The 27,250-nt window shown below is 37.3% G+C and overlaps 1 protein-coding gene across 1 annotated transcript in view; it reads left to right on the top strand.

Annotated features, from left to right (window-relative positions):
- LOC107199772 (macrophage mannose receptor 1-like) overlaps positions 1-26,706 on the top strand; it is a 32,741-nt gene extending 6,035 nt beyond the window's left edge. Inside the window, exons 6-29 of the mRNA XM_015617246.2 lie at positions 278-460; positions 1,310-1,464; positions 2,638-2,751; positions 3,627-3,742; positions 4,640-4,788; positions 5,212-5,411; positions 6,700-6,827; positions 8,104-8,191; positions 8,703-8,847; positions 11,137-11,172; positions 11,270-11,433; positions 11,918-11,985; positions 12,768-12,868; positions 13,193-13,332; positions 14,456-14,570; positions 15,235-15,416; positions 16,065-16,167; positions 17,380-17,609; positions 19,534-19,699; positions 21,079-21,225; positions 22,297-22,413; positions 23,300-23,467; positions 25,472-25,501; positions 25,889-26,706. Of these exons, the coding sequence (XP_015472732.1) occupies positions 278-460; positions 1,310-1,464; positions 2,638-2,751; positions 3,627-3,742; positions 4,640-4,788; positions 5,212-5,411; positions 6,700-6,827; positions 8,104-8,191; positions 8,703-8,847; positions 11,137-11,172; positions 11,270-11,433; positions 11,918-11,985; positions 12,768-12,868; positions 13,193-13,332; positions 14,456-14,570; positions 15,235-15,416; positions 16,065-16,167; positions 17,380-17,609; positions 19,534-19,699; positions 21,079-21,225; positions 22,297-22,413; positions 23,300-23,467; positions 25,472-25,501; positions 25,889-26,133 (3,290 nt within the window). The 3' untranslated portion in view covers positions 26,134-26,706. The remainder of the gene's footprint in view (positions 1-277; positions 461-1,309; positions 1,465-2,637; positions 2,752-3,626; positions 3,743-4,639; positions 4,789-5,211; positions 5,412-6,699; positions 6,828-8,103; positions 8,192-8,702; positions 8,848-11,136; positions 11,173-11,269; positions 11,434-11,917; positions 11,986-12,767; positions 12,869-13,192; positions 13,333-14,455; positions 14,571-15,234; positions 15,417-16,064; positions 16,168-17,379; positions 17,610-19,533; positions 19,700-21,078; positions 21,226-22,296; positions 22,414-23,299; positions 23,468-25,471; positions 25,502-25,888) is intronic.
- The last annotated feature ends 544 nt before the right edge of the window (positions 26,707-27,250 follow it).

Below are 27,250 nucleotides of genomic sequence, written 5' to 3'. Positions count from 1 at the left end.
GTTCTCTCTTTTCTCACTGATCATTATTTCAAATTGCATTTCTGACACAATGTGGGCATTTTTCAGTGGTTCTCTGTTTAAGGAGAATTAATTCTATTTACATGTTTAGCATCCTGTGCCTTAATGATATTTCCTTTTAATTTGAATGTACTTTGCATTGCCAACTACAGCTTTATGTTTATTCATATAGTCCCATTTTTGTAAAGAGTACTCAAGAGACCTCATTCTGGTGTCCTTTATTTTCCTCTTGTTCTGAAAAATTGTGTTCTGATTTTAGGGGAATTGAGGCCTGTTCAGTGCACAGATGGCTGGTGGCCATACACAGGTCACTGCTACAGCATTCACCGGGACCCCAAAACATGGGAGGATGCTCTGTATTCATGTAAGAAGCAAAATGGAGATTTGGCAAGCATCCACAACATTGCAGAATTCAGCTTTCTAGTGTCACAGCTTGGTTACAGTGAGTATATGTGTAGGCCCGTATTTCATTTGTTCCATCTGTGACATAAAAGCTGAACTTCAGATTAAATATTAATGCTTTCTCTGAAATATCACAAGTGAAAGCCTGAATCTAACTTACCGTGCTCTTTTATGTTGTTGCTGTTGCATAAATACAGAACTATATCTATGTATATCAAGACATAATCCATGTTGTAAAACCTTATATAGGAGGAGAAGAAAACAAAAAAAGGTATTCTTCCCAGAGACACATAAAGATCTCTAATTGCACTTTTGGCACCTATATTCTATGTACAAGGCTTTAGAACTGAACTTCAAACCTAGAAGATAAGCTTCTTGCTGACATTCAAACCTCTTGCTGACACTAACCTCTTGCTATCTATCCTTCTAAGAAAACAATATCTTTTCACTTCTGATGCTCCTTGGATCTGTAACCAGTCCTGACACTGCAGATGCTGGCCTTGGTGAACACACCTGATGGGCCAGCACCACTCCTCTAGTGCTGGCAGGTGTCCTCATGGCTTGGACTCAGTATGATCTCCTGAGAGGTGGGACACCCACAGCCATTCAGTGTCTTCATGCTCAGGACCATTTTGTTGCTCTGAAACACAGAAAGTTTGCAAAAATCTTCTGCCTGGTGTAAAGAGCCTTATGTTCATTAAAATCAGCATTTCTGAAAGCAATCTGAAGATTTTTCCACCATATATCTCTTACAGAGATCTTAGAGGGAACAGCATTTTTATAAAAGCACAATCTTTTGTCCAAATATATCAGTCCCTGCTGGTTCTGCATGTGGAAACATTCACTGCACAGTGGAGAGTAACAAAACTTCTTTCTTGTGGTGCTTCAGAGCCAGCAGAAGAGCTGTGGCTGGGTCTGAATGACCTGAGGGTTCACTTCTACTTTGAGTGGAGTGACGGGACTCCTGTGACGTTCACCAAATGGCAGCGCAGGCATCCCATCGACACGAGCGGTCAGGAGGACTGCGTCGCTATGAAGGGGCAGGTATAACATGCACTCATTTTACAGCACTGAAAATTACTAACTGCATCAACCCAAAATCAATTACTCATGTGCTTATTTGGGTATCATCCTTTATATCACCTAGAAATAGTTTTGGCCCAAAATTTGGTATCAACCAACCAGAAGACAAGTTCAGACGTCAGGACACATCAGAAGGAGAGGAAGCATTTTCTTAGTACCCCCTTCTGAAATTCCTTGTCTGGTGGAAATTCTGATCCAGAAATTTTACATTAAATTCTTTCCCTTGGTTTCAGAAAAGCAAAAGTTTAAGTTCTGGGAGAAGAATAGGGATGAACTAGTTAATACCATATGTGGGTACCATAGGTGCTATTTGCATACCTCATATTCCAATCAAATAGACAATTTTGTCCCTCGGTGTCACGTCACTGGGACATGGCATTGAGGCACAGAGAGCTGGCACTAGGCATGTTTCTTCAGCTGTCATCTACCTTCCAAAAAAATAGTATCAAGTTCTGTAGTATTTCTGACTGCTTGACTCACAAACTTTGTTTTCTCGCAAGGCATGATGGTTTGATACATTTACCTGCATGTGCATTTTTTGTGTATGCAAATACAAAAAATGTCACGAATTTTGAAAGAAAAAAATTGAAAATGTTGGTATGAAATCCATGCTGTTATTGAGAGAACTTTTATATCATAGAATAATGTTAATGTTTGCCAGTGTTAGGCACCAAAAGAATTGACCCCAAACTAGATTTCATGGGGGGATTAGGAGAAAGCTCTACTTAAATAGGCTGTATTTTTTTTAAAGTAGTCAGTCACATTCAGATTCTTTGATGGATAAAATAGTTAGATTTACTGCAACAGTATCAGATGTTTGGTTTAATTCATCTTTTTTCCAGCAGTGTATTGAAATAATCCTTCTCCAAAAGCAGATACTATCAGCCCCAGATGAGATGGATCTTTACAAATCCTTTCATTTAAAAGTTATGATAAGAAGTAATATTGAGACTTTAAAATGTTAATATCCTTCTTTCACCTCAAACCAGCATTAAGTAGATCTTAAACTAGTACTTACAGATGTGTCTAATATTTTTTAATAAATCTCCAGTTGGCCCTGTGAAGAAAGAGAAACAGTAGCTGTGCTTATGTGTGCCCTTTCTTGACATTTGTTCTTTCTCCCTGCTATTCTAGGATGGATACTGGGCAACTGATGTTTGTTATAAGCAACTTGGTTATATCTGTAAAAAGAAGCCTTCATCACAATCCTCTGAAAATGAGACAATTGAGGACCCAGGCTGCCAGAAAGTAAATGCTCTCTCATAACTAATAATCTTCAAAGAAATGTACAGGAAGTAATTTACTAGTTCTTGCTTCTCTTGGATACTGTCTTTGCATATTATAGAAAACCCACTGCCGAGGAACCCTGGTCTCTTCCTGCAAGCAGTTTACTAATACATGTGCATTTTAAATTTTTGTTCTGAAAATTTTCAAGGAAGTTGAGATTCATTTACATGTGCATGAATACTGCCCTGCCCTCCATTCCCAGATGAGCCAGCCTGTGATTCAGAAAACCATGGTGTCTGTATTGCTCTGTAAGAGCAGGAAGAAGTGGAGTTGTGTTACTGATATTCCTCCTTTCAGCTCTCCCTGAAAACAAGCCCTATCTGGATTCCTCTTGGCTCAGAAAATCTCTTCACTCCTTGTACTTGGGAGTGACAGGGGAAGCTTTGTGCTTGTATGTGAATTCATTTCTGGTCCGCAATATTTTGCAGTATTTCAATATTAGTGATGTCTGATTGTGCAGCTCTGGAAAGCTGGAGCTGCAGGTCCCCCTGAATGAACCACAGGCTCTTTATGGATTCAGTTTGCATAATCCCAACCCTACAGAGCACTGGGAAGCCACAGCAGGTAGCAGTCACAATTTTCTTTGAAAAGTCATGTATGCATAAAAGAGATGAAAACTAAGATCTGAATGTCATCCCTTAAACAAAAAGGCTTCCTGTAAGAGTGAACAGAATAAAAAAATTGATTTTATTTATTAAAGGTCAGCCCACTCTCATTTTAGTTTTAAACTAAGTTGTAACAAATTGAGCATTGAATATTTATACATAAAAGAGTGGAGAAATTTTTACATTGAAGTCTCCTTCCATTACATATTAAAAATCTTATGTTTGTCACAGGGTTGGAAAAGATATGGTTTTCACTGTTACTTGGTGGGTTCTGCACTTCTGACATTCTCAGAAGCAAATAAGATGTGTGAACAGAGCAAAGCTTATCTAACTACAGTGGAAAGCAGGTGGGAAAATAACTTTTTATAAAATCAGTGCTTTTAATGCAGAAACTTGCAAAACTTTTCCATTTTTTGAACCCATCAAAGTGTTTTATCACCACTTTTCAAAAAATTTCATTGTAGCAAGGCATGCAAAGACTACCCATGCAGGAAAAATAAACCCAAAACACACACCTCCATGTTGTAGGGCTATCTACTTAATCCATTATAGCAATTTTAAAATTTCAGGGCTTCTTGAGTTACAGTTTCCTCTTTTAATTTTTAATTAAGGAAACTGCTGGCTTTGGTGTGGTTTTTGGTTTTCTTTTTCATGTGTTTGGGTTTGCTGGGATTATTTTCTGTTGGACAGTAAGTACAATAATTTTCATCTACTTATTGATAGCTGGTCTCTCATTATCACAGAAAGCTTTAATAAAAATATTTTCCTAAACTACCTTCTAAGCCAAATTCTGAACAAATGTAGGAAATTTTCCCCAGAACCTGCCTTCTGACAGCCAGAATTTATCATCTCTAATCTGCCTACATCACTGTCAGGCTTCAGAGGCTTCATGGCCCCTGAGGAACATGACAGACTTCAGAGGTGATGGGTAGCAAAGCTGACAGCTTGGTCCTGTTTTGGTGGTCTGTTTGAGGTACCTCAAAGATTTGGAAAGACAGTGTAAAGAGTAGAATACAACTAGAAGCCCACGTGAACAGCAATTTGTGACTTTCAGATGCCTTCAGCTGTAAGGAGAAAGTTGTCCCACATGAAATTCTTTTGACTGAGGTTTAGACTACCAGGGTTTTTTCTGAACTTCACAGAGGAGCTGTTGTTTTGGGGTCATGTTAACACCCTCTGATTGTGTCACTTAGATTAATATTATACACTAACAGGCTGTGAATGAACACTGTTTCCCACTGCAGAAATGAACAAACATTTCTGATTAGTCTGACGGGGCTGAGGTCTGAAAAATATTTTTGGATTGGTCTCTCTGACACAGAAGAAGGAGGGAGTTTCAGGTGGACCAATGGAGAAACTCCTCAGTTCACACACTGGAACACAGCAATGCCAGGTAAGCTGTGCATAGGCTCAACCCCTGCAGCTGCACTCAAACTGGTTGTGCTTGACATCACCCTTCTCAAAATTGAGTTACCAGGATATTGAGAACTCCACAGTACTTGTCAGGTCATTTATTATGTAAAAATAATCAAGAGCTGTTTTTCCTGTGATTTCCCTGGGGTGTCAAGATAAGGAAGTTTTGTTTTCTGAACTTGCAAATCTCTGGTTTTGGTAAAGCCTTGTTACTGGGACTCATTGACCCATGTGTGGCCACTGACAGGTGGTAATAAAACTAGTTTTATAGCCAGGATATTTTTTAATCTGCATAATCTGCACCTTTCTTTTCCTAATTTTCAATGAATAAAAGTAAAGGTCTCATTCCTTATACAGCAATTAACGTTTTAGTTTTTACTACTTTCTTTTCCACATCTCCAAGGGAAAGAGCGAGGCTGTGTTGTCATGGGAACTGGAATTGCAGCTGGATTATGGGATGTCGTTAGCTGTGAGAAGACATCAAATTATCTCTGCAAACAGCGGGCAGCAGGAGTGCCACCTCCTGCTCCTCCAGGACAGGTCCCTGTGGCCTCGTGTGCCGAAGGCTGGGACAGAGCTGCCCAGGCAGACTCATGCCTCAAAGTAAGTGTGTGTCCACCCTCACTGGGAGCCTCAGCGTGGGGCAGACCAGGGGACACTGCCCTGGTCTCCAAGATGCTGCGGCATTTTTTGGGAATGATCTTCTCTTTGGTATTCAAGGCAAGAACGCATGGGGGGAAAAAAAATCCTTCAAATGTAATGAAAGTCAGCAATGGAAAACGATGAACACAAAGTGCTAGAACTACGCTTTATTTTATGTAAAAGCCAGGTGAGAGCCTCACCTAATTTATTTGCTTCCAGGGGTTTGGAACTTCAGAAAAAACAGTATTACATCTCAAGAGTTGGCAGTGTCATTTGCATAACACAATGTTTCAGTGTTTCTGAGAGAAACCATGCCCATGCCATCCTTTTCTCATACAGCATGTGGTACTCACAGCAAAATTTTTGGATCTGGGTTTAGTTGGAGACTCTTCAGCAAGTAAAACTTTTGAGCATTCTCTTGATTTAGCTAAAAATGCCTTATACAGCTCTCTCTTTTGCAAAGGAAAAAAGGAAATAAAAGACAATATAGATCAAGTAAATAAATATGCAGCCTTGTTTTTCCATGTCTTTATATAAAGTTTGCTCTCACTTGCTTTCCTGAGACTCTCTGCCTGTTGGGAAACCAGAGCTGATTTTATTCCTGTATCTACAAGGGTCCGAGCTTCCATGTCATATGTAATTATCATTATACTGGCCATTTACCAAATTTTTAATTGTCATTTCCATAAAATGTCAAGCATTTAGTCCTGTTAAACATATCCTTAGTCCAAGAATGTATGTTCTTCATGGCAGAAAGCATGTTTTGTACTTGTATGCTTGCACCTCAATACAAAAACCTCTTCCTCAGCTGGGGTCCACACTTGGCCAAACAGCTTTCTGCTTTTTATCTTTTCTACTCCAACTCACTGACCTACCCTTCCCCTTCCTTTTCTCAAAAATCGCCTGCTTTCTACTGCAAATGCCACGGTTCAGTTTTTCCATCTTTTTTTCAGCCTTTCAGTGGACAAAATTCCAATTAAGTTATAGAGTAGTTTTCTCTCCTCAGCACATTCTGAAACCTTTTGTTCTCCTCAGATGCCTCTACTAATTTTGCTTTATTTTAAAATAGATGATACTATGAAAAAATTATTTACACTTCACATTCTTAATGTTTAATATTAGAGGCTTGGACAGGTGCCATGTTGTCTCACTCAAGAATAAAGGGGTGCCAAAATGATGTGATTTGAATTACATATATTCTGTAAGTTTACAAGCTTAGCAATTTATTTATAATTTTTGTTCTCAACAGTTTTTTGTGAGAGAGGGAAACCAAAAGAAGTCTTGGTTTGAAGCTGAAGAATTCTGTAGAGAAATAGGTGGAAATCTGGTCACAATCAATACAAGAGAAGACCAAATTTTATTATGGCAATTAGCTTCGTGAGTACTTGCATAAGGACTATTTTTTATGTTCCTACTATGTTAAATAGAAATTGCTTAAAACATATCAAGGGCAGAACAAGTGAGTGAGTAAAAACAACCAAATTTAAATTACATTGATACAGGATTTTCTTTGGGAAATAGCATCCTGTAACACTGCTTTTTTTTTTTTTTAAAAAAAAAAAAGAAGTTTAATATTTTGGTAATTTTCATCACAAGTTTTAGCAAGGCTGTTTTCCAGATCTTATCAATTTCTAGCATGTTAGTCACTCTCCCTAAAGGGAGAAAATAAATACTCAGCTCTAACTGGCATTTTGTCTGCAATTCTTCTTTAACCAGCTCATTCAAAAATCCCTTGAGTTACTGGGCAATGTAAAGCAAAATTCAAGGACTTAATGTGAAGTTTTTCTGAGTAAAAACTGAAGAATCCTGAAATCAAAGAGTAATTCATTTTAATTAACCTTTGATAGCATTGTAGATCCTATGTCTTTCTTATGATGTGTGATAACTGTGACATTGTTTTCCCCTCAAATTAGACCAATATTCTGATTGTATTCCATAATGTCAAGACATGCCAATGACACATAATATATAGCTCTTTAACCAAAACTGTTTCACATAGTGCAGACTTGAGGTTTATTTTCTGGAACAGATTTAAAACTTTCCTAATGAGAAGCTTTTGTGACCTTACTCTTCTTACTTTTAAATATATTTCAGTATTGTGATCACCTGAATGTGATTTTATTTGTCTGTTAAGTCTCTTTGCTTTAGAGTATAAAATATTTGTGGAAGGAAATCTTTGTGTTATGCAGTGACTGAAATAGTAATTTTATTTGGTACATAAGCGCAACAAGATAAATCACATTAAATATTAACTAAACGACATAGGAAGTGCTAACAAGCAAATGAAAACAGTTGAAAATCAATTCTCACTATTTTTATTAGTTAAATAAACATCTATTTATGCTTTAGTTTTGTGAAAGCCTCTGTCTTTGAGCTCATACTACAACCAAGAGCTGTGCTGCGTTCACAAGGATGGGAGCCTGAGCTGGCTCTAAGCCACATCATTTTAACTTATTTTTAAATGAGAAGTCTTAGCCCAACACAGAGACTATCAACTCTCTAACTCTCTAAGAGTGCAGGGAGTGAGCTTGGCCTTGGGCCACAGCTCCCAGTTCAGGTGTGACAGAAAGCAGGATATTTCTGTGTTTTTCAGGATTTATATTCTGGTCACTCTTTCTATGCTTATAAATCTATATTGTATGAATTATTCTAGGGATAAAGGACTGAACACTCAGGCTTTCTGGATTGGTTTGTTTCTCCTAAATCCTGATGAAGGTTTCGCCTGGATTGATGGCTCCCCTGTGAGTATTTATTGCTGGATATTAATTGACATTTTGTCTTTTAGAAAATACATACTTTAGAATATATATTGAATAGCTGCAGGGAACTGTCTTAACACAGCATTGCTTGTGTTTCATCCCTGGCACCACGTTATATCCCACCTTCCACAGTCTGTGACTTTATACCTTCACAGCCTCCCAAAACGGGCACTGCTCTATGGCAGTACACGGAAGTCCAGTTGCCAACTTTCACAAAACAATATAAATGTGACTCCCTCTGCCCCTCAGTATTTCTCTTATCAAACACATGGTTTCTACACCATGTAGTCTCTGCTCCTTCTTCAGGGAGTGGTGGGGAAAGTAACCTGACCAGCATGACCTTCACAGCCATCTCAGGTCTGCTTGAACTCCTATTGATCCCATAAGAAAGGTACTTGAGATGATGAGATACTGAAATAGTGTCACCATGGCAATCTCAATTACTCCTGTTCAGCTCGGAGCACACAGTAATTGATATGTATTTCCAACACAGGTAATTTATGAGAATTGGGAGGAAAATGAACCCAACAACTATGAAGAACTTGAACATTGTGTTATGTTCAATAGATCACCCAAAATGCACTGGAATGACTTGCGCTGTGAACATTTACTTAATTGGATTTGTGAAACAAAAAAAGGTATTATTACCTTCCCATTTATATGGAGCAATAAACCCAAGCTTAAAAAGCAAATTTTATGGATTTAAACAAATCAAAAGGAAGAAAGACACTGGGAATTGTTCATTTTACAACCAGCTGCAGTGAAGGCAACACATAAAGCATGTGGAATGAATTGAAATATTTCTCTTGTCCTTGGATGTAGGAAGTTAAGGTGTCCCTATTACTTCATCTCTAGTTGTATATCTTTCTGCCATGGGTTGAATAAACTTGGGAAGCAAAGGTACTTATCCCTTCTCCTATTATCTGTTCCCTCTATTTATATCTGCTTCAGGCTTACCCCAGGTAGCTGTAGATGCAGGATGCTAGAGCTCTCTCTACAAAAGTGAAAAAACTTTGTCTCCCACTGTGAAACAACTAATGGCAACCAAGAGATCATCAGTTGATATAGGAACCAGCAACTCTGAAAACCTAATCTGATTAAAAGTGGAGTTACTGGTGTAACTGTGATGGAGTCCTGCATCCACCAACTTTGCCTGGAAAGCAGGGCCCCAGTACCAAAACTCCCACACCTGGTGCCAGGCTCACAAAATGGACCTGACAGATGTTGTGGTACCCACCAGCAGGAGAGGAAATGGGGTCTGTCTGGGATGAAGAGCTCAAGTGACAGCTGATAATGAAAGAACTTGTTTGGCTTACTCAGTCCTCCTTCTACATTCCCACTTCCTGGTTGTGAACTGAATGTTTGTACTCATCTCCATGGAAAAAGAGATTTTTAAAACCTTCTCAAAATGAAAAGAAAGTTGGATGCACACAGGGAAGTACTAGGAGGCACAATAGGAAGGGGAAGGGATAAGCAGTTACATAAAAACACTGAGTGAATCTAATATTTGATGACTCTGCCAACAAAACCCTTGAAGGGTGAATAAGGCACCATGGTAACACTGAAAAATTGCTTAACCAAAAAGGAAGAATCACTGCTCCCTTTTGGTAAATTAGTCACACAAATGCACCATCCAAGCTCTGATTTCTGCATACCAGCTCAAAGCAGCACATCCTGTGCAGCCCTTTCTGGCACACTGAGCATGCTGCTTTGTATGGACGGCTCTCTCTGCTCTTGGTGAGATTACACAGGAGGAGCTCAGAAACCACGACACAGTGACTCTGATCAGTTTAATTTAATCAAAAGCAAGAAAAAAAATGAGAAATAGATCTTGTAATTGTGAATCGAGATTATGTCAATCTTGTAATTGTGAATGGAGATCAACATGAGAGATGACATGTCAGATGTGAATTCCTTCATGTTCACTTGAGACACATATTTACAAAACGTATTCCAGCTTTACAAAAATAATGAATGCTACAGTTATGTTAAGATTAAACAATAAAATCAAAATGACCAGAAGTATGTAAATTCATAATGAGGACATTAAAATAATTTTAGTTCTACTGTTCACTAAATACTTAAGAAGAAAATGTTTAAATGATCCCAAAAAAATTTACTTGATTTTTCTTTTCTCTCATTTCTATAATACTGTGTTTCTCTCCATCAAACCACAGTGGAAGTGGAGAAAGCTAAGAGAATTAGTAGTCCAGAAGAACAAAATAGCAGGCATTTATATGAAAGCAGAGCTTCTAAAGAGAGGCTATAGCTGGCTCTGGAAATAGCAACAGCTAATTTGCTTCCTCCTGGTTGAACCTGCAATCAGAAATTGGAGTTTAATATCCATTGGCTCTCCGGGAATCTTAAAAACAGATTGTTCTAGTAAAAGCCAAGTCATCAGGAAAGGAAGAATCCATTGACACACTGGAAGTTACACCTGATATTAGCAATAAACTAGCATTAAATTTTCAGTACCTGTGGATACTACCTACCTACTAGTAGTAGTACCTATTACTATGTAGATAAACTTTAGAATTTACTAGATTGGGTTATATTGTTTGGCTCTAGTCCCAAGAATACAAAAAAATAATTAATCATAGAGTGTCAAGTAAAAATGTTAAAATAAATTTTCAGAGTAATGTTTGTTTAATCTATCACAAATTTACTGTGAATCCTGGATTTTTCAACACTGTGCTTTTAGATATACTTTACTGTAAATGCATTAGCTAATTCATAGTTTGCTTGGTGGGTTTGGTTTTTTTCCCTCTATTTTACAAAACATGTAAAGCTACATAAAGGAAATCTCTGGGATTTTGTTTTGTTTTGTTTTGTTTTCATGGTTTTGAGGAATTTTTTTTGTTTGTTTGTTTGTTGTTTTTTTTTTTTTTAAATTTGGGATGTTGCTTATGACATCTTCTATTTTACAGGTACATTGATAAAGCCTGAAGCAAACTACAAACTTGGTAGGTTTTTTTTCTCTTTCACAAAGATGACTGTATAGTTTTCAGACCTTGTATTGACCAGATGGGAAAATATTATATATGACTCTTTATCTTTCAGACTATCAACTCACCAGTGATGGATGGATTATATATGAAAATAAGCAGTACTATTTCAGCAAAGAGCATGTCCACATGGAAGAAGCACGGAGAATTTGTCGTAAGAACTTCGCAGATCTTGTTGTCATTGAGAAAGAAAGCAAAAGACGATTTCTCTGGCAATATGTAAGCAGAAAGCCTATTAAATACAGCTGACTTTTGAAGCAGAGCAAGTGATAAAATACAGGGAACATACTAAATATTTAGCAAGACCAGGGTCCTGAGCTTGTTCTATATTACTTATATTTAGAGCAATAGATTTGTTCAGGACATGTTAAAAATTACTATTGTTTTTGATAGGTAGAGGAAAATGGCATGCAAATATTAAAGGTTCAGGCCCAGGTTAATTATCTATTCTAATACATGTAGTGTTTAGCACAGTGAAAATTGCTTTCCTGTCCAGTGGGTTCCTCACTCCAGGATGTTCCACATATCTGTTTCCTGCTTGAAACCTGAGTCTGAACCTACAACCTACCTATTTTTATGTGAGGCTCAAATTCCAAGAAAATAAAGGAAAAAAAAAATCACAGGAATGGTTAATTTGCTTTCAGATTTTTGCTTGACGTTGAGGAACAGTTTAGTGCTTGACTATTCATTACTTTTATTTTAGATGTACACAAAACACAGAGGAAAATCATATTTCATTGGCTTAGTTGTCAGCTTTGATCAGAGATTCAGGTGAGTAAAAGAAAACTATTAATGGACAACAAATGATGTTAATTTCATCTCACTCACGGAGCATTTCTGTGTGTTTTCATTTTATAAGTTAAAAACTTGTGCAATTGACTTCTGGATAGTGTTCAGGAGATGTCTCAGATCCAAAGTGTTACATTCTTCTGTATTGAAGCAGAGAAGTGCATTTGCCTCCTGAATTTGGGAGAAAAAACCCAATAAAAATTCATGGCTATGACAGCTCACTTAATGCCTTACTCTGTGAGAACGCAACCCTGCATAAGTATTGAGAAGGAGCAGCTAATTTTAAGATGTTATTTACCTGATCCACTTTTGACATTAACCTAAGGGTGAGATTTACCCTGACCAGATCTTCAATGGCTACAGAGAAAGCCCAGGAGGTTTTGGTAAAACACATATATAAGGGTTAAATCAAATTAATCCCAAGTGGTTCAAGTTATGTGAGCTGGAAGCAAGAAGCATAAGCAGCATCGAGTCCAACAACTTTCTGAGATTTCTGTCAGGAAGTTTGTTTTAACAATAGGTTTGTGGAAGACTTTCAGGAGGACAACCCTTCTGGGATGTGAAGAATGTCCATAGACTGCCTCCAATGTGGTAGTACTGAACAGATGAGAAGCAGCAATAGTGCTGTGGCTATGTCCTCTCCAGGATATGTGGAGCCTTTGCCCTCTGGTCACTGCTAATACCTTGCTTAGCCCTCTGCCCAAACAGACTTTGTGACTGATTGCTGAGATGTCTGGCAGCCACTGTCCCCTTGTTTCTTCCAGGTGGCTGGATGACACCCCAGTGAATTATGTTGCCTGGGCTCCCAATGAACCCAATTTTGCAAATAATGATGAAAATTGTGTGATAATGTCAAATGATTTTGGTAAGTAAAATAGCAACAATAAATATTTGCGTAAAATTTAGGATCAAAATCCAAAATGTTTGGTACATACTTAAATTGGAGGTTACCCCACAGAGATGTAGTTCTACAATACTGACATTTTTTGTAACACGCTCAAGTTTGAAATTGTGTCATCACTTTTAGGAAACAAACATATTGCAGAGGAAGGAGGAGTGTATGTGGGTAAATGTCTTTCATTTGTGCTTTATGAATGCCATCTGAATCTGACTGCTGTAGTGGTTGTATAAGAGTTTTTCTGTATTCTGTAGTCTTTACAACGATTATCTGTATTCCTTATCTTTACAGGCTTTTGGAAAGACATAAGTTGTGCTTTGAAAAATGCCTTTATCTGTGAAAGGCACAATTCAACTTACTCAGGATTTGCTCCTACTGTACTTCCACTTCTGGGAGGATGTCCTGAAACTTGGCTTTTGTTTAACAATAAGGTACAGTAATAAATCTCAGCCATATTTATCAGATTTGCTCTAGGTGAAGAAAACAACTATCCCTTTTGTCTCATTAAATAAATTCTCTCTCTTTAAACACCAATTTACTAAGATCTGTGCTAGTTAGCAGTGCAGTGAATTTTCAGGTTGACAAATTTGTAGCTAAATATATATTAAAAAAGAGTGATTTCAACATTTGACATTATAATTTTTGTAATGTCTGTATGCCTTTATCCATAGTTACTTTTCTAGTTTCTAGATGCTTCTGCTTAGTTTAGGCATACTTGCTGCATGGAAATCCTGATTCACTATCCCTATCTGTAAGTGTAACTCTTTTTCTGAGTTATAGAGATGAAAAAATGAAAGGTCACACTTTTCATAAGTAATTGGCCATCACAGCAACTCATCTTAAGCTGAGTAACACGAACAGCAATAAATGTCAAATCAAATATAAAAGAAAAGCAAGCATTGCTTTTTGCTATGTTAAGCAAAAAAACCTGGACATATGAACTTTTAAAACACTCCAAGAAACAAACAACAGAGGAAAAACCACAAATCAATTCCATAATGAAATCAATAGGAAAAGTTTTCCTGCATTCAAAGAGCATGAAGAGGAAGGAGCCATGTCTTCTGTCCCTCAGAAAATACACAAAAAAAAATGTTTTATTGGTATTCAGGGAAAACACCTTTCAGAAGGACACTTCTTCCTAACACTGTTCCAGTCACAGGAGTTCTCACATGAGCTGAGGTTTTAGCACTCCATCTGTGGTATATCATTGAAAAAACTTGACCTGAGAGATTATTACCTGCTTCAAATTATGTTCACTATCAGGAAATAGTTCCAGTCCCTCAAAAATTCTATTTTTTTCAGTAATTTCATTCTTCAAAAGCTTTTGGCAGTTGTCTGCTTTTTCCCCAGCAGTGACCCCACACAATTGCTAGTACTGTGTACATATCACTGGGATTGGCTGGGTCTCCTTGATGGCTGATAGTATTTGTGTTTTAGCAGATCCCCCATCTGCAGCTCTTTGCATGCAGGGACTAGCACAGAATTAATCCAAATCAATGGTTTTAATAGTCTTTGACACCTGGAAGTCTGACCAATCCTTTACTCTCTTCACAGTGTTACAAAATATTTGGATCCAGCAAAGAAGATAAACTAACTTGGCACTCAGCAAGAAGTGTTTGTAGAGAATTAGGGGGAAATTTGGCCTCTATCCACAATAATCAAGTGCAAGGTATGACATCTGAGCCTTACAGCACTATCTATGAAGCCACATATTTCACCATCCAGTGATGAGGCTGAACCTACCTCCAGACCTAAATAGCATAACCTGTGAAGGAACACCTGGAGGTGTTTGATCCAGAGGAAAGACTGGAGTGAGATATTGTGGCACTTCCCAAGTTTTGTCAAATGTCTTATATGGAAGGAATAGAATAATCTGTTCCACATGGTCTTGGAAGATGTGATATATTGTAAAAGTTTATTGTCATGAAATGTTTATAGATATTCAAGTTAGACATTAAACAGACATCGATCAGAAATTACATATCTGCAGTTGGTGCTACCTTGGGAAAGACAGTCCTTATGGAGCCACGTCTGGCCCTGATTTCTATAATATTTCCAAGCAGCCTAAATAACTTCTATCAAAAAATGTTTTCCCTTTTTAATCCTCTTTTTTTTTTTTTTCCCTGAAATCAAACTGCTTCAGTTTGATTACCCATTGTAATTTTTTTCTTTTATCATTAGCTCATAACCTAACAGGTTGGAGGTTGGTATTTCCAGTATATTTAGAAGATATTTGGTTGTTTTTTTATTTGTAATTTGATTTACATGGAATTTGAAGAAAGGAAATTCCCCAGGTAATTTTATTTTATTTTTTTTTACCTGTTTCTTATCAGCTTTCCTCACCTTCCACCTAAAGGATGTTGCCAACGAAACATGGATTGGGCTGAATGACATTAACAGTGAGGGTAAATATCTTTGGACAGATGGAAGTATTTTTGACTATTCAAACTGGGCCCGAGGATTCCCATCCAGAGATATAGTCCAAGTGGTTGACTGGAAATATGTTACAATACAGGTAAACAGAAATAAAGCAGAAAATGCATAAAACAAATGACATATTCAATATTTGAGTCACCAGCCTGATTTCTGTCTCAGCTAAGATCTGATCTTTAATAGCTTAAAGCAGAAGGGAACTGAAATTTCAATGATCAAATTTTTAGAGCTGTACTCAGAAATTAATAGGCCTGTTTAGAATCCAGGCTTACTCTCATTCCTTTGTCAAAGTCTAGAAGTGCAGAAAAGTAATCTTTACTGCTAGTATTAATTACGCTTCTTATAATTATTATATTTTACTGAAAATATCCAGTGTTATTAGTTGTGATTTTTATTCTGGTTTATTGTTTTTCCTTGTATGATGTGAATCAAAATGAAACTTTGACAAATTCAGTACAGATTGCCATTAACTCCGTGGTAAAAATAATTTAAATGCTTTCCAAGGAATTTTAATAATCGGACAAAAATTCTTGCAGCAATCTGCCAATGAAAGCACATTTGCTTAAGATATATAATATAATGCATTTAATTTCCAACAAGCAATACATGAAAAGAGCCATAAAATTAGAAAGGAAAGCTATTAACTTTTTCTCCTTATACCTATTTCTACTATTTTGCTGGAAATTTTGCACTTTCTCAGCAACAATTCTATTTTTTATTTTTTCCCTAGACTGACTGTATTTCAATGACAAAAAGATCTGTAGATAATGCAGGATTATGGGAAAACACTGACTGCCAGCATAAAAAAAGCTATATTTGCCAGATGGACAGCGGTAAGTTTGACTTGTCTATTTACTTGTCATTTTTTTCTTGTTGCAAAACATGTACTGAACCTTACAACTCAGAGAAGCCAACCTTGCCTTGCCTGCAGACATCCACACTTAGATCAGGTGCCTGGTACATAGACATTTTGAAGACAGGATTCACCTTCTTAATCGTAAGAAAAATGCCCAAACCAGGTTCCCAGAAGGTCTATACCTTCAAAAGCCTGTTTTCTCTACTAACAGAAAATTGTAGTCATCTGTGCTTTACCCAATTATCAGAGATACAGGGTCCTGAATGCAGGTATTTTGCAAATACAATACAAAAAGAAATCCCTCAGTGACCTCCAGCTGGGGGTTAGCCAAGGCCAATTAAACTGATAAGTTTTCTCATCAATTTCTAGCAAGACTCAGAAGGGGAAAAGTTCGAGTTTTCTTCATGAAGCCTTAGGGTGGGAGACACATCCGGAGCACAGCTACACTGCAGAGTCCACAGGAACAAAAACAGGGAACTGCTGAGCAGAAAGTTAAAATAGAGGAAGAAACCACAGCTGGGTCAGATGATTCTGTCCTATGAAAGTGCAGAAAGCTGCATGAGGATGGCACTAGCAAAAAAAAATTTCCAGGGCATCCTCAACAATGACTGAACACAAAGTTTATGTTTTTTCTTCTGTCCCCATCACTAGCTCTAGGCCCCTGCCTTCTACTTCTGTGTATATAATTATAGGTACAAATACAGTTTCCTTTTCCACCTCATCCTACAAGGGAAAGATGCAGCAGCACAGTCATAAAATTTGCTTAGAAAGAAATTATTTATTATCTATTATATCTTTCTAAGTGGTGTGAAGATCCTGTCCTGTGCTCATGCCTGGGAAAAACTTCACCTGCACTGAGGTGGGGGGACATGGAGAGCTCTGCAGGGAGGATCATGGTGGAACAAGTATTCACATAATTTCATCTGGTCAGTCTGTGTCTATAGATACACACACAGCTCATGCTCTGCCTCTCTCTAATCCCTGAATGTGTTTTTATACCACAGTTTAAAATAGTTCCAAATTGCCATTAAAATAAATCTCTTTAGTTTTATGTAAGAAATGCTGTTACTTGATGCTTGTGCTGCCATGATATATTCATCTGCTACTCAAAAGAATTACTGCTATCCAGCCACTAGTTATTTTCACTGTTTTCTCCTCTTCCTTTCAAATTTGTACCTCTTTCCTACAGAGCCTGAACTGTTTCACCCCACAAGTGCTCCAGATTTCGATTTTGTCCATTATGGTAACAGCAGCTATTTAATCATTCCTTCTAAAATGAATTGGGAAGAAGCAAGAAAAGTATGCCAGGAGAAATCTTCAGAGCTTGCCAGTATTTTTGATTATTACAGTAATATATTCTTGCTGCTGCAAGCAGTACAGTATGGAGAGCCCTTGTGGATTGGGCTCAACAGCAACATGGTAAGATTAATAAATTCATAATTGGTAAAATTAAAAATGCCGCTACTATTAGCAGGAGAATTGTAGCATGAACAGATTTAGAAACCTCGGGCTGGTGGGAAGTCCTACATCTTTTTACTTCTTCGAGCTTGAATCATTAACCTCCATTTTAGGCAATGGAGGAGGATGAGAACCTTTGGCAGTGCTGAACTCTCTACTAGCTCTGTGTGAATCTGTGTGAATGTGTGAAGCTTAGGTAAAAATACCTGGCAAACTTTCAGATGGCCATTTTTAGCAGAGAAGACCCCTACTCAAAAGGTCCAAGATGGTCAGTAGGGCTAGTGCCTCGTGATCATTGGCAGCTGTAGCTCTTCTCTTATGTTTTGGTTCAGAAGGGTTCAGAGGCCAAACCACACACATTTGAACACACACTCTTTGTTACACCTGCTAGGTCCCAAAGGTTAAAACCAATAAAATCTATACTGCACCAGAAGTAGTGAATATTGAGATCCAGGTCCACCACTTTGTGAGGGGACATTGGAATGATAATCAGTCTTATTAGCTCTGTGACTGAGTGACAAATTAAGTTTCAGCTTCCCTACTGAATATGCAGTTATTAAATGCACTTCACTATCATGTTTCTATTGCATTGTTCTTTGATCTGACTAAATCATCTTGATAAAAAAAATGAGCTTTTTCATCAGTGATAATCATCCTAACTATTCATTGTTTTTGTTAATTGTGATTCCACACTGATATATAACACAGCAAAACTTGTCTGAAATTCAGTATCCCTGGGGACACTTGTAATAAATATTGTGTAAAAATAACATTTCCAGTTAGTTATATGATGCAGCAATACTCTGATAAAGCCCCTCAAAAGCTTACATTGTCTGAAAAAATGAACTTGTTGCTGAACAATACATATTTCCACTATTCTAACAGTGTTGCCCCTGGCCCCACCAGAAAAAATGCTCACATAATTGATGGGTAGTCACTAACCTTAAAATAAATCTTGCACAAGTCCATAGGCCATCTCTACCCAAACCAAAATAATACTGTTTAGGTCCACTTGATACCAAAGTAGGTTGTTTTTTAGTCATAGCAGTATGATTTAGAAAGCAGTTAAAATTCCATTTTGATCAAGCTTGAATCACCAGATGTTCCCCTGGTACTTATAAACAAGCCATCCTTGATCTTGCAGAGTCAAGCTTTTTGGTTCCTCCTGCTCCCCAGACAGAGTGACCTTGCCCTGGTGATGCCAAGCTCAGTATGACCTTGTGTACCTGGCATCTCTCTTGGCACAGTTAGACATTGGAGTGAGATCACATCTTATTCCCCTGTTAATGGCAGCAATATATTATCTGTGTCTGTTAGCTTTTCCTTGTAATTCTTCTGATTCTTCCTGGAAAATAAAAAAGCGGAGGAGGAAAGACTAAACAAAGACTCAAGAATTCCTGCTCAACATGTTTCTCTTTTGCTTCTTACAAAGTAATAATTTTCTCAGGCCCCTCATTAGTGAAAGCTTCAGTTTACTCCTGAATGTTTCTCCTCAAAACTGTTGGAGCTTAGAGTCCTGGTTTCATAGCCAACTCTGAGACCTGAGCTTTCCACAGGTTCTTATGGTCTTGATTCTTTTCATGGAGATCTGACTCTTCTGGCATGGTGATTCCACCTTACAACTTTGCCTGTCAAGGGACTGAGTCCCCAGGGAACATTATTTAGCCTTCAAAACACTTCCATGGGCTGTTCAGCATGGGAGCCATACTACTGTGTCTGGGTTTTATGTTGCTGAGTCCTGATTCAACCAGTATTTTAACAGTTCTTGCACAGATACACCAACTGCCTGTATCGCTTTGAAAATGTGCTTGTGTATAACTGCATTCAGCTGAAACAGCAGATGAGAGTTTAGAACAGTTATGTCAAATGTCTGTTTCAATTTTAGAGTTACGGATATTATATATGGACCAATAAAAGGAAACTGAATTTTTCTGAGTGGGACTATGGAGAACCAAAACAGAAAATAGCCTGTGTCTATCTAGCACTCTCTGGGAGTTGGAAAACAGCACATTGTGATGAGAAACATCTTCCTGTCTGCAAAAAATCTGAGGGTAAGCAATGGCAATGACTTTTGGTTTTATGGCAGAAACTTTGCTTTACCTGCTTTGACTGAATTGCAAATTTCTAGGTATATATCGAAGAATAATAAGGCTGAGTATGTAATGTAAATACCTTTATTTTGCATGAAAATGTTTTATTTTGATGGAGTTAGCATTCACCAGCCAAGATGTTGCCACTTTACTGGACTGGAGTGATAGCTGCCATGACAGCAGGCAGACAGATCATAGAGATTGTGGGAACAGCAAGCATTTCACATTAAGTCTAGAATGTAAAATGTTTTGCTGACAGAGGTTTTATGGGAAGGTCTGTAATCAATGAAGTCCACTGAGTATAAAATAAATAATTTCTTCAACAAATGCACATCATTCCTACAGTGGTTGTTAATTCATTGCTTTTGGATTTTGAAAACTAGATACAGGAGAAAGAGTTGTATCTGATAAAAAAGGGTATGCTACTGGCCCAAAAAAAAGTTCATACTTCATAGGATTTCTGTGGGTAGCACTGGGGAATACTACACAGTAAAACTACAGGCAAACCTCAGAATGGGACTGGGCTTTTTTGCTTTCTCATTTCTGTCAGAGTAACATCTGTTAGCTCTAGTGACATGCATTTAATGTAAATTCAGAGTTTATTTGGGTTTTTTTGAGTTTTTGTTTTGTTTTTGTTTTGTTTTGAGTTGGGGATTTTGTGGAGGTTTTTTGATTGGTTGGTTGTTTTTTAATTTCTTTCCTAGGCCATGCTCTGAACTTCATACTATTAATTTCCAATTCTTGTTTTAAAAAAAAACAAATACTAAGTGACAATGTTGCCATTTCTTTCCATGATGTCATTGCTTGTGGGAAAATGAGGGGTTACTACTAAAATACTCAATGAGCCTCATGCTTTGTCAGATATAAAGATGTTCAGAAATTTTATGGAAGGATTATTATCCTGAGGGAAAATATTAAATGAGAAAATTCTACTCTATGATATTTCATTTAAAATAAAACTTATTTGAACTTCTTGAGAGTTATTGAGTTTTCTAGAGGCGACTTTTTTTTGCTTTTTAATGCTTCTTTTATCTATATAAATTTGTTGGTTATTACAAAATAAACTAGAACCAAAATCCTTCAACACTCAAATATCCTTGAGACAATCCAAGTTTGGTTTAGTTAGTAACACAGAAGAGCACAGGTTCACACTGAGTCATCCTCTCACAGCTGACCAGTCCTGATCCTCATTGTCACTCTTGTCAGACACTGATAATTCTAGCACTGTGTGCCAAAGAAGACTTTTAATATTTTTAAGACAAGGTGGTTTTAAGATTTTATTTTATATATTAAGAACTGCAATCCTTACTGAATTAAAGCACTTGTAATATTTCTTCTAGATATACTTCCTTCTGATCTCCCTCAGGATATTGGACAATGTCCTGAATTCGATCACATATCTTGGATTCCTTTCCGAAGCCACTGCTATAACTTCAATGCCAATGAAATGAGCTGGGCTCAGTCTGTCACTCAGTGCATTCAATCAGGTAATTATAATTTTACCCAATATAAAACTTCAATCTTGACATCAAAAAGAAGTCTTGAAAAAATCTTGAAAAGTAATAATGCAAAATTTACAAATATTAAAAATAAGGAATAAATGTCTCATTTATTTTTATTATTATTTGCTTTTCAGTTATGTTGAATTTAAGGTGATTTCCTTATTTTATTTTTCCATCTGTGCTTGTTTCTTGTTATATTTTTTCACTCACACAATTTCTCTTTTCAGTAAGACCTTAAATTTTATGTGATTTGAAAAAACCTATTTGTTTCTGGCCTTTTCCCTTCTTTTCCATATCTTTCCCTACACAATAGGCAAAGTAAATATCATTTAAATAATCACTCATTTTTAACAGGGGCTGTGTGATCTGAAAGGGGTTGATCCAAAAGGAGTTGCATGTGCTGCTGGTAGCCCTTGCTCTGTCAGCAAGGCTCCCTGGCAGACTGCAGAGCCCAGGCAGGGAAACTGCTTCCCTCCTTCTCCTTGGAGACATCTGCTCCTGGCCATGACCAGGAACAGTACCTTGGCACTCTTTCACCTTGGCTGCTGAGTCATCAGCTATCTCATCCATGTCTCAGGAGGCCAGGAAAGAAAAAATTAATGGATCCTTTGTTTCATACCTTTTTAAGATCCTCTTAGCCCTCTTACTCTACCACCACTGCCACAAAAATTAATACATCAGTTTGAATTGCAGATTTGTTTGTTGCTCAGGTTTGTTTGTTGAGCAGTATTTCATGCCACATATTATTCCGTCAAACCATGAAGAACAAATAAATAATCATGACTCCTGTGAACAGTATCATCCAGTCACTTGAAAACATAGTGCACTTTTCCCAGTGTTTAAAAGTCATCACCTTCACTGTGCTTTTCTGCCTTTCATTTCAGATGACATCTCTCACCATCTGTGCTATTCCCCTACAGCTGTACACTACCCTTGTGGTCACTGTTTTATTCTTCTTTACTCCCTAGCAGTGGGAGAGGATTTTTTTATTAACCTTAACCTGTTTCAAACTACACTGGGGATATCTCCAATCATCTTCCACTCTTTTTTTTATAGGTGGTATGTTGACTTCTGTAGCAGATCTGGATGAATCAAACTTTTTAATAGAACATGCAGATTTATACGCAAGCAAGACAAGCGGCTTTTGGATAGGAATATACAGAAATGTAAATGGTAACTATTTTAAGTTCTATAAGTAATCATAAACAGACTTTATTAAATGGAAAAAAAAAACATTAATAAATAAGTTTTAAGCAATTAATTGGAGTAGGAGATCAGACCTGGGTCATCTCTGAGGTTGTCTCCTGTTCCTGATCTCTGAGAAAGCTTTTCCTGATGGGGAAAAAATCCTGACTGGCTCTCTCATCTTCTCTTGGCTGGGGAACACTCATGTGGGACCTGTGGGAGTCCAGCCAGAGCTCCTCTGTGACTCTATTGAGAAAATTAGGCTGCTTAAATATACAGTAAAATACAAACATACAGTAAATAACATACAGTAAAAACATAAACATACAGTAAAAACATACAGTAGAATACATGCATCTGGAAGCAAACAGTTATCAGACTACAAGCAGTCAGAAAGGGTTTTATTTTAAATTATTTTCACCCCATTGAAACATCCAAATTTTTATTTTAGGGTTTATAAAAAAAAAAGGTTTAATTTTTACTAAATATATGTTTAAGCATTACAGTAAAATCTGGATTTTCATTGAGTACTGCTGAAATAATAATTTAGAATGTTTTCATTAAAAAGTCTGAATTTAGCTTTTTTCAGTTGGAAATTTTGATATCCTATGCACAGGTATGGAAAAATAGAAATTAAAACTAAGTTATGACTGATAAATCTGCAAATCATAATTTGGGAAAGCAATTGTTTTGTTTTTGAGCCAAGAATCAAATGAGATGAAATGCATCAAAAAACAACCACGGGTAGAATTTCTGAAGAGATTAGTATTACGTTATTCAGTTGAATAAAGTAATATTGAATAGTCAATATTCACTAAGATGAAGGCTTTTCCTGTGGATCTATTAGTATTGATACTAACATTTGCCACATCAGGGCTGCTGCTTTGGCAGGACAGCAGTCCCTTAGACTTTGTCAACTGGGCTGACGGGCAGCCCTCGGGGGACGAGCTGGCTTTCTGCGTGGAGCTGTCTGCGGCCACCGGCTACTGGAATGTCCTGCCCTGCTCTTCCCAAAAGGGCTTCATTTGTAAGAAACCAAAGAGTAAGTGATTAATATTCACTCTTTCCATTTATGGTTTTATTGCAGTGGTAACAGCACAATATGAGCTTTACAGAAGACTGACCAAATGTTTCAATGTTCAGACAAAAATGATATGAATTTTTTTTTTCATTTGCCATATTTATGATTTCTATCTTCATAACCTCAGATTTTCTTACATTCTGGGAGGAATATCCAATTAGTAACTAAAAATCATAAATATTTCCTGAAAAAAAAAAGCAAACTTCTGTATTGTTTTGTTCTCCTCCAACATAAACATGTGTTTTTTTCTACTGACATTATTATTTTCTTTCTATGGAACAAGAGTGGCATCACTAATTTGCTGTTCTTCCTCTTGCTGCTCTATGATACGTGCTGTTCCAGTAAGAGGTAGATGAAGCAATTCTGTTTAAATAGGAGCGGAAGTGCGATCCAGAGAGCATATAGTGACCTTTGAAAAGAGTAGAAGTGTTTTGGTTAGGGTTTTGTTGTTTTTTTTTTTTTTAATATAGTGTTTCTGTATAACTGAGCACCATCTGCTTTAGTCAGGAAGCAGAAATATCAGAATATTGTGAGCCAAGCAACCATGTGGTATTTTGGAGTTTAACTGTTAATTCTGCAAAAAGTCCAATTTCCTGCCCTGTTTCACAACCCCAAGGTTCAGGATGTTTCTGAGGTTCAGTCCTTTCCCCCACCAAAGCAAACCTGCAGCTGGTGGGGGAAGCAGCAGTCACGGATTGTTCAGGGCATGTCCTCGAAAGGAAAATTCTGCTGTTAGGAAAATACCTAGTTTTCTTTGCAGGCAAGAGACACTACTGAATGATAGTTCTCTTTTACCAGACATCAGAAAGCAGAAACTCACTATCACCAGAAGCTTTATTTGCTGGGTTTGACTGAGAGTGTCCCTGATACGCAATGCCAAAGTACAGAGGGTATTCCCTGACACTGGGCTCTCCAGCAGAACGGCATTTCAGCACAACCAGATATTTATTCCATTAGAGCCAGCTCTGCACCCTTTCAAGAGACAAATGGAACAGCTGCTTTTCCTTTGTGTTTGCAAACACACCAGAGCCCAGTGCATTGCCCTGGGTCTGCTGCAGCAGCCCGGCTCCTGGCACATCCCACACTCCCTGGCGGAGATCCGTCCTTGCTGTGGCCATCACCCAGCAGCTTAAATTTTTTGACTGAATATTAAATCTAAAATTAGAGGCTAAGGTGGGATAAAGAAAAAAAAAACCAAAACAATGGCAAATCAAAGCAATGTAGAGGTTGGGCTTGGAATCTGAATATACCAGAAGTATGACGTGAAGTTTCATCCAGTCTTCAGTCCAGTCACAGGAATAAGAAGGTTCTGCAGGAGAGCAATCAGAAGTCTTTCTCTTCAATAAAATTTGGATCACTTGGGTCATGAAATGTTCTATGCTCTGATTTTCCTAGTAAACCCTTCAATGCTTTACAACCAGCCCCCTGTAACTCCAGCCCAGCTGCCGAGAAAAGCCTTGCAGACGGCGCCCTCTGTGCACAGCCGGGAAAAGCTGCACAAGAAAGCTTCAGTTCATACGTGTAATTATAGATGCAAATAAATTATGGTAAATTAAGACCTGCTGGGTCTCAAAAGAATTATATGTGATACAGGAAATTTCAATTGTCCTCAGCAGTCGAAGTTTTCTCAGTCTACACAAGAAACAGACCCGGTGAAAAGGGCAAGGTTAATTAATCGGAGAGAAGGGAAGGGCAAGTCCTCTTAAAACAGTCAGAAACTACCACAACATAGCTTTGAGATATTCTGGTTATTACGAAAAAAGAAAGAAGGGAGTTTAATATGCAAAAAACTGCAATTTTATTGAAGGGAATATGGGGTTAAAAGGCTTTCATGCCCTTTCAGCTCACCTAATTTAGCAGAAGTGTTTTACAGAGGTGATGTGCAGGTTACCAGACCTTTTACTAACATGAAACTGTCGGGACTTTTTTAGATTTTGACTAAACATTTGTCTGTATCTTTGACAGCTATTCTTAAAGCAGCTGGAAATGTGGAAGGTAGGATTTTTTTCCATTCCAAAGAATTTTAAAGTTATGTGCTTAATATAATTTATTTAGTTTATATATATATATATGTATATGCATATGTATATGTATATTTATGAACTTAATTTACTTAGTTGCCACTGAATTCTTTCCCAGCCTAATTTATCAGTACCTGCAAGACCCTTAGGGAGCCCCAAGATAATCAAATGCTTTGGAAAATTTATCACTCCCTCTCTGATCCTCTTTTTGCATGGCAAGATCTATGAGAAAGACTGACACAGAGACATTATAATAGATTTTCCACCTCGTAATTCAAGGAAAAATTATAGTTTTCAATAGTCTTATATTTATGTGTGGCTACAGTTTATTAATTTCTATTTACTTTTTATTTATTTACAGATGCCGAAAAGGACAAAGCCAGTGGTCACCTGAATATGTGGATACTACTTACTCTGGTCCTCATAATTTTATTGGGGGTGGGCTTCATGATTTATTTCTTGTTCAAGATCAAAACTGGAGGTGGAACTGGAAGAGAGGTGAGGCAGAGAAGCAGGCAGCTGGAATACAGCCGTGCCCTGACTGCAGGGGACAGTGGAATTGATGCTAGTAACAACAAAGGAGAAAATGAACACAGTATTGTCTGATGGGATATCACAGCCCAATTAAATGGTTAAGCTGAAAAAAAAATATAGCTGAACTAAAGGAAACCTTAGTCTCTCTTAAGTGCATGTAACTTCTGAAGTAAAATTGGCAGTTACTCCTTTGGTAAAGATTAGGAACTATTGCTGTATGCTCCTCAATAAACACTCTCAGGTATTTATTAGTACTGTACGAAATTAATACAACTAATTAAGCAAGCATAGAAAATAACAGAATTAGTGGGAATTTAGATTTAAAAGATATGGGTTACCTATTTAGGAATTTGTGACAGCATTACATGCAGAGTCAAGACTAACAATGAGCACTCAGCCCTAATGCCTGCACTTTGAGAGTATCTCACCATACACTTCAGAAGCATGCACACTGATACTTAAGTTATGTTTGGAATAAGCAGATTTACATGAATTGTTTGTCCCCATTGCTGCCCTTGCCTTATACCCTTTATGCAGTATCTTCCTTGTGATAGTATTATAAGTGAAATGCAAATACTTGTCCTTCATTCATGGCTTCAACTTGGACTTTGCAAAACAAATAAATCTGCATACATTTTTATTCTATGACTTTGAATGTTTTTTTTATCAATTATGAACATGCAACTATATAAGTCAACAATTTATACATTACACAATAACATTTCAGTGTTTAATTAGCATGCGGAAATGATATATAGGTTGTTGATTTAATGAAACTGCTTCCTTAAAAAATTGGCTAGCAGGAGGAGACACAGAAACATGAATAAGGCATATGATTAAAAAAGCCGTAAATAAACTATAGAATAAAGTAGTTGGCAAATAAATTTTGGAAGACTGCATTCCTGATTTTATTCCACTTGATCACTCATTTTAGGACAGTTTTGCTTACTATCCTCCACGTCTCTGATAAATGGACTGAAAACTGGGCACTGTGCTCATGATTCAGGCCAGTAAAAGAGTGGAGAAGAAAACAGTGCCTTGCTAGTGAAATATTTTAGAGGATTTTCTGAGATGTTTACATTTTCTAGGAATTCTCTGTTGTCTATAACATTCTGAAGGAAAAAAGATCTCAAGGATCTCTGTGAATAACAAACCTTTAGAAACTGAAGAAGAACTGCACAGGAGATGC

The sequence above is a fragment of the Parus major genome, chromosome 2 (assembly GCF_001522545.3).
Source record: "Parus major isolate Abel chromosome 2, Parus_major1.1, whole genome shotgun sequence".
NCBI classification, from domain to species: domain Eukaryota; kingdom Metazoa; phylum Chordata; class Aves; order Passeriformes; family Paridae; genus Parus; species Parus major.
The sequence above is the reverse complement of the archived record's forward strand: the minus strand, read 5'-3'. Positions and strand labels throughout refer to the sequence as shown.